The sequence below is a fragment of the Oculina patagonica genome, chromosome 9 (assembly GCF_052425735.1).
Source record: "Oculina patagonica isolate OP01 chromosome 9, crgOcupat, whole genome shotgun sequence".
NCBI classification, from domain to species: Eukaryota; Metazoa; Cnidaria; class Anthozoa; order Scleractinia; family Oculinidae; genus Oculina; species Oculina patagonica.
Window position 1 is genome coordinate 20,008,070 of NC_135766.1, and position 6,601 is coordinate 20,014,670.

Genomic DNA, 6,601 nt, shown 5'->3' on the forward strand with positions numbered 1-6,601 from the left:
TCGAATCCTGAGCCTTTCATTTTTATCGTTTTTCTTTTCGGATTAAAGTAACACTGATTTCCACATAATACTCCCTCAATGCCTATTCAGGCTAGGCCATCCCAATAAAATGTTTCGTTTTCCATCGCCCCGTCTTTTGTGATGATGGGTCGGTCGGTCGGGCAAAAAAAAAAAAAAAAAAAAAAAAACACTTGGTTCCAGAGAAGGCCGGGCTGCTAAGTAAGAAAGCCTGATTACAAAGTCAACCACAGGCTTCCCAAGCTCAAAAGTCGTCTTTTTGATTGTTTTTTTGGAGCCCTTCGGGCGGCTGACTCTACATACGTGGTGTATGCGACAGCTTGTGTATATAGAGGAATGTATGGGAAAATCACGGATTCTCTAAAATCGGGTAAATAACTATCTATTTTGAAATAAAGTTTACCTACCTCTAATGTGTCGCTTACTTGTGTCTTGTGCCGAATTTGAAGCCATTCCGACGACATTTAGCGAAGTTATTCGAAGTCGTTGTCTCCCCTTCTAAAAAGAAGGGGAGACAACGGCGTCGGAATGGCTTCAAATTCGGCACAAGACACAAGTAAGCGACAAATTAGAGGTAGGTTAACTTTATTTCAAAATAGATAGTTATTTACCCCATTTTAGGGAATCCGTGATTTTCCCATACATTTCTCTATATACACAAGCTGTCGCATACACCACTTAGTGTAGCGTCAGCCGCCCGAAGGGCTCCAAAAAAACAATCAAAAAGACGACTTTTGAGCTTGGGAAGCCTGTGAGTCAACTCGAAAACGTGGTCTTTTCGTTCGTTATTCCTTATATAAATGTCTAAACAGTCTTTAAATAACGTAGTATCGATGTTTATTAAAGACAAAGACATCATATACCAATCGTTGTTAATAAAACAAGATCGTGTGCTTGTAAATTGAAGTACTTGCTTCTTTAACTAGTGAATCTGGAATTTTTTTTTCTTTTTTTTACTTTTCGAAAAAAATGGGTCGGTCGGGCGATGGGAAACGAAACATTTACGAACCTGAAAGAGCCGCCATCTTCAAAGCGGAGTAGACCCTGGGAACGAGGGTGTCGCGGCCATGCCCGTTACTAATTTTTAACAAATATATCTTCCTGCCTACTGTGGAAAATTGAATATGTACAATGTTCAACTTCAAATAATCCACTCCTTATTTATAACACCACCCCCCCCCCCCCCACCCCCGCCACCTCCCCAACCCAGAGCTTCGCGAGGCCCTGCGAGTCACGTATTACTAGTAAGTAACTTGATTATATTGCGGTGACGGTGTTTCATCAAATTTTCTTGCAGTGATGCGGTGTTATCAGGCCTGGGTGTTTATGTATTATTTTTGCTGTGTTGCGGTGTTCAGGTTTTCCCCCATGTCCCCTAAAACAATTATTCACCTCTGTCGGTGACCCGGTGAATGGGCTTGAAAATTGGACGCTTGACACGTTAAATCTGTTTACACCACATAGATAGCTATGGAGGCTCGGCTACCAAGCGAAAATTTCCCAGCACGCTCTTTCTCTTTCCTGGGGAAGCAATGGCCGATAGGTTAGTGAGTTGTAGAGAGCAGTATCCATCCGTTCCATCCGGACGAAATAAAGAGTTCTGTAATTTTAACTGTAGCGGAATAATGATTTTGCATTATTCCTTTTTGTTTTCATACAATTATTTTCCCTGGCGAACGAATTTAAGTCGTATCAAAGTAAGTTTAGATTTTGTCATGTTGAATCTCAAGAACCTTGAGACGTTCGACGCGAGCAAAAATAATTCAACATTTTGTGAGAGCCGGGTTGAGTGTTTATCATCATAGTATTCTTTGTTGGCCTACCTTTTCCCGACAGTGTTAGTTAAGAACAAATTTCGTGGTGATTTAATTGTTTTTTGATATAAAATCTATGAAGTTTATGTATCTTGAGTTCGTTTGCTGTTTTTATTCCGCAGAGAAAAGGTTCCACGTGTCCCCGAAACTCTCCTCAAAAAGAGGAAGAGTTTAGAACAGTTGAAGGCCACAAGGGCTAAAGCACAGCTCGCGCAGAAAAAGGTCAGTCAAGCTGATTATTTTAAGCGTAAACACAAACGTAAGATGTATGAAAGCTAAATAAGGCCACGATTAACATGCTGCGAATAATTCAGCCCCATGTTGCATATGGGTTAGTAGAACTTGTTTGATTTTGATACATTTGCTGTACCTTATTTTAATTGGACATGATAAATGCATAATTATGAGTTAGCAAGTTATCTAGCTTGTCCTTCATAAGTAGATTTATACATGTAATTATGTTTAAAACTGTTATCAGTTTAAACAGATTTACCAATCCAACGTGACACCCAGTGGGTTGGCCCTCACTGGCTCTGTCCTAATGGCTTTTAGGAGCTGAGTGTCCTTGAGACACAACACCCATGATGTCTGTTCCTTGCCATGTCGTTGGAGATCAAAACTGCCCCCAGTGTCTCACTTTGTGAGTACTGGTTTGGTGTAGTGCTTTGTATATTCCTTGTGCTTCCCAGAGTCACTATGTGGCCATTACTGGGGGGATAAACCATGCAATGAACATCCTTTGTAGCTTTTTCCACAAGTAAATTCTTACATGCACATTTTCTCATATAATTTCAACCACTGAAGTGCATTGATTTTAACCAATAATGAAACTAAAGCATGTATTCATGACAGAAATTTGAGAACACAAAATAAATTAACTACATGTACATGTTTAGTCATTGGTTTGTTGTTGTTCCGCAGCTCACCCTTAATTACAAGAGCTCCTAGGTTTAAAATTAAAATTCTCTTAAAGGGGCAGTATCATTTGCATCACTTTGAAAAGTCAAAAGAAATATTTACAAATAAAAATGATGGTCTAGCTTTGTTAAAAATGTCCATAACAGTCCACTAAAGTAACAAAAGAAATATTATCATGAATTATACAGGCATGAGATTTCACTCAAAAATTGAAAACGTCTGGCAGACTTTTTCAAACTCTGCCCTTATGTCTTGTATAAATCGTTACAAACTAATTACACTTTGCTCTCCTTTAAATAATTCACTTAATATCTTCACCTTGGTGTTCTAGGCGCATCTCTCAAATGAGCAAAACTGTTTAGTCATAATTTTAGCTCGGTTATGGCCACAAATACATCAAAATCGCTTTGATACTACCCCTTTAAGCACTACCATCAAGGGCCACACTTTGGTGTTTTATCCAGACTTAGGGTCTGAATCACCTTGTTCAACATAAGAAATGAATAACCCCACGTGTGAAAGTCTTGCTCAATAATAGCCTTTATTGGAATGATCAGGCACTAAATTCTTCCTGTCATTACTGCAGTTTTCAAAATCAAACGTAAATCTTCGATCTATTTTTTAAGGTGAGAAGAGAGAAGCGCAAGGAAATCTTTAAAAGGGCAGAAAAATATGTGAAGGAATACCGCCAGCAAGAGAGAGATGAGATCAGGATGAAGCGTATGGCACGAAAGCACGCCAACTTCTATGTCCCTGCTGAAGCCAAGCTTGCTTTTGTTATTCGCATCAGAGGGTATGGATTTGTAAGATTTATAATACAGTTGAATCCCGATAACTCGGAACCCTCACTAACTCGAACTCCTGCTAACTCGAACCTTTTTCGATTCCCCTTCAGGTCATTTTCTTACTAATTTTACCCTCGATAACTCGAACTCCCATTATCTCAAACCTTTCTCGATTTCCCTTGAAGGTTCGAGTTATCGGGATTCGACTGTAGTTAAAAAATACTTTATGACCATGTCACTGTACAGGCCTTGAAATAACTTGGATTCTTGCTAGCCCATTGAACAAGCAGGTCTCAAAGTTTGTTTGCCCTGGGCAGTTGCATGTTTGTCTTGGTTTACTTTCTATATGATGACTTACCAGAGTCCTTGCCCCTCAGGCAAGTGAGCATGAAAAGTTACAGGGCCAGCAAGAAAATCTGCTTGTTCTGAACAACTGGACATGAATTGTTTTGCTTTTGTTTTTTGTTTTTTTATATAGCCTTAATTTGTTACAGCCACTTTAAGTTGATATGATTATATTTCGTCCTTCTTGGTGATCTTAAATTATGTAGATTTCTTTATGTGGATTGTTAATAGTTAGATGCTAGTGTACTGTTCTTTGAGCAAGGTTAGGCATCAGAAGATTGTTTCTTGCTTCTTTGCTTGCCTATGTGAAAATATATTAAACATTTAAAAACATTCTGGTTAAAAAGATTTTGGCTACTAGTCTGACAAACACAAAGTGTGTTCATCAAAGGCTTTAAAATCTTTTTAACCATAGAACGTTTTTAAATTTTTAATATGTTTAAGCCTGGTTACTCCTCTATTTTTAAATGAATATATTTTGTTTCAATTTTGTTTGGTTCATGAACAGTACTATAATGCGTCAGACTAGGTACATTACTGTGAAAGCGATAGTTGTTATTTGATCCAACGTGACACCCAGTGGGTTGGCCCTCACTGGCTCTGTCTAAATGGCTTTTAGGAGCTGAGTGTCCTTGAGACACATCACCCATGATGTCTGTTCCTTGCCATGTCGTTGGAGATCAAAACTGCCCCCAGTGTCTCACTGTGTGAGTTCTGGTTTGGTGTAGTGCTTTGCATATTCCTTGTGCTTCCCAGAGTCACTATGTGGCCATTACTGGGGGGATAAACCATGCAATGAACAATCTTATTAATGGTTTTTTTTGTTTTAATTTGTGGATAACAACTGCAAGTACATGCTAATACCCAAACAGTCAGTAGTGTTAAGTTGTGCTCCTTTTTTACCTTTAGTATCAATGGTGTGAGCCCAAAGGTGCGGAAGATTCTTCAATTGTTTCGCTTGCTGCAGATCCACAATGGTGTGTTCATCAAGCTGAATAAGGCCACAGTTAACATGCTGCGAATAATTCAGCCCTATGTTGCATATGGGTTAGTAGAACTTATTTGAATTTGATACATTTGCTGTACCCAATTTCAATTGGACATGACAAATACAAACTTAAGAGTTAGCAAGTTATTTAGTACCCAAGCTCAGTAGATTTGTACATGAAATAATGCTTAAAACTGTTCTCAGTTTAAACAGATTAACCAATCCAACGTGACACCCAGTGGGTTGGCCCTCACTGGCTCTGTCTTAATGGCTTTTAGGAGCTGAGTGTCCTTGAGACACATCACCCATGATGTCTGTTCCTTGCCATGTCGTTGGATATCAAAACTGCCCCCAGTGTCTCACTGTGTGAGTACTGGTTTGGTGTGGTGCTTTGCATATTCCTTGTGCTTCCCAGAGTCACTATGTGGCCATTACTGGGGGGATAAACCATGCAATGAACATCCTTTGTTGCTTCTTCAACAAGCAATTTCTTACATGCATATTAGTTATCGTACAAATTTTTTACCACTAAGATGCAGTGATTTTAATAAATAATGAGACCGAATCATGTATTGCCAACATAAATTTAAGAACACAAAAATAATTAATATACTTACTTAGGAAACATGAGCTTTACACGTTCATGTTGGTTAGGGTCTTTGACTTTGTTTCAGGGTTTTGAAATATCTCAAGTATTGTATCGCATAATTTTGTCTTAATAACCATTATACTACAGAATTTACATGTATGTGTAGCAAACCAAGCAAAATGTTTCTCTGTGTCTTGTTTTATACACTGCCAAACAGAACTTTGTAGCCAATCAAAATGCATGTAGAATTAAATCTCATGTACATTTTAAAGTACTCAAAGAGATGGCAATTGGTTTTATCTACATGTAGAAACCCAAATCTGAAGAGTGTGCGAGAGTTGATCTACAAGCGTGGCCATGGCAAGGTCAACAAACAGCGAATCCCCATCACAGACAACTCCATCATTGAGCAACAGCTCGGCAAGTTTGGTATAATCTGCATAGAAGATCTCATCCATGAGATCTACACTGTCGGCGAGCATTTCAAGGAGGCTAACAACTTCCTTTGGCCGTTGAAGCTCAGTTCTCCAAAGGGCGGATTCCGCAAGATGACCACGCACTTTTGTGAGGGAGGTGACCATGGAAACCGCGAGGATAAGATCAACCAGCTTATTCGCAAAATGAACTAAAGCCATGTATAGAATAAAAATTCATTAAAGTGACAATGTTTCCTGCTCTCTTCTGAAAAATTGTATTGTCGTAATTTATATTGAACCTCCCTGTATGATCACCTCTTCTAAAGGCCGGATTACACGTTAAGATTTGTCGGCCCGATTTGATCCAAGCAAATTTATACGCTGGGATTCGTTGGCCAGCTTCTCTTTGCTATTGGGTATAAATTGAAAGGATGAAAATTGACTGTACCCGAATTTGAAAAATCAGTGACACTGCAACAGATTTTTAAGAAATCAGGGCAAACAATACAATACAACCACCTTATGTACTTGTGTGCAAAAAAACACACCAAAATATCCAAATTTCCCCAGTCAAATCACTATGGTTGGTATGTCTCGTAAGCAACCACCTCTCCTAGGCAATTGATATTTATGGTTTGAAAATTTCTATGTTTGTAACTGCTGGTAAGCCACCAGTTCACTTGATTGGGTACTTAGCAGTTTCTGGAGGGGAGGTCGGTATAAACTAG

General features: G+C 38.9%; 1 protein-coding gene and 3 non-coding genes across 4 annotated transcripts; all 4 read left to right on the top strand.

The window, feature by feature from the left end:
* The first annotated feature begins 1,532 nt into the window (after positions 1 to 1,532).
* LOC144666420 (large ribosomal subunit protein uL30-like) lies at positions 1,533 to 6,146 on the top strand. Its single transcript, XM_078527853.1, has 5 exons — positions 1,533 to 1,561; positions 1,955 to 2,054; positions 3,377 to 3,543; positions 4,790 to 4,927; positions 5,768 to 6,146. Exons 1-5 carry the CDS (start codon positions 1,551 to 1,553, stop codon positions 6,084 to 6,086), a joined length of 735 nt encoding a protein of 244 aa, XP_078383979.1. The 5' UTR covers positions 1,533 to 1,550; the 3' UTR covers positions 6,087 to 6,146.
* LOC144666999 (small nucleolar RNA SNORA73 family) lies at positions 2,330 to 2,570 on the top strand. The gene has a single exon (XR_013573264.1). It is a non-coding gene; the product is annotated as a small nucleolar RNA SNORA73 family (small nucleolar RNA).
* On the top strand, positions 4,445 to 4,685 carry LOC144667000 (small nucleolar RNA SNORA73 family). Its single transcript, XR_013573265.1, has one exon. It is a non-coding gene; the product is annotated as a small nucleolar RNA SNORA73 family (small nucleolar RNA).
* Positions 5,092 to 5,332, top strand: LOC144667002 (small nucleolar RNA SNORA73 family). Its single transcript, XR_013573267.1, has one exon. It is a non-coding gene; the product is annotated as a small nucleolar RNA SNORA73 family (small nucleolar RNA).
* Positions 6,147 to 6,601: the final 455 nt, after the last annotated feature.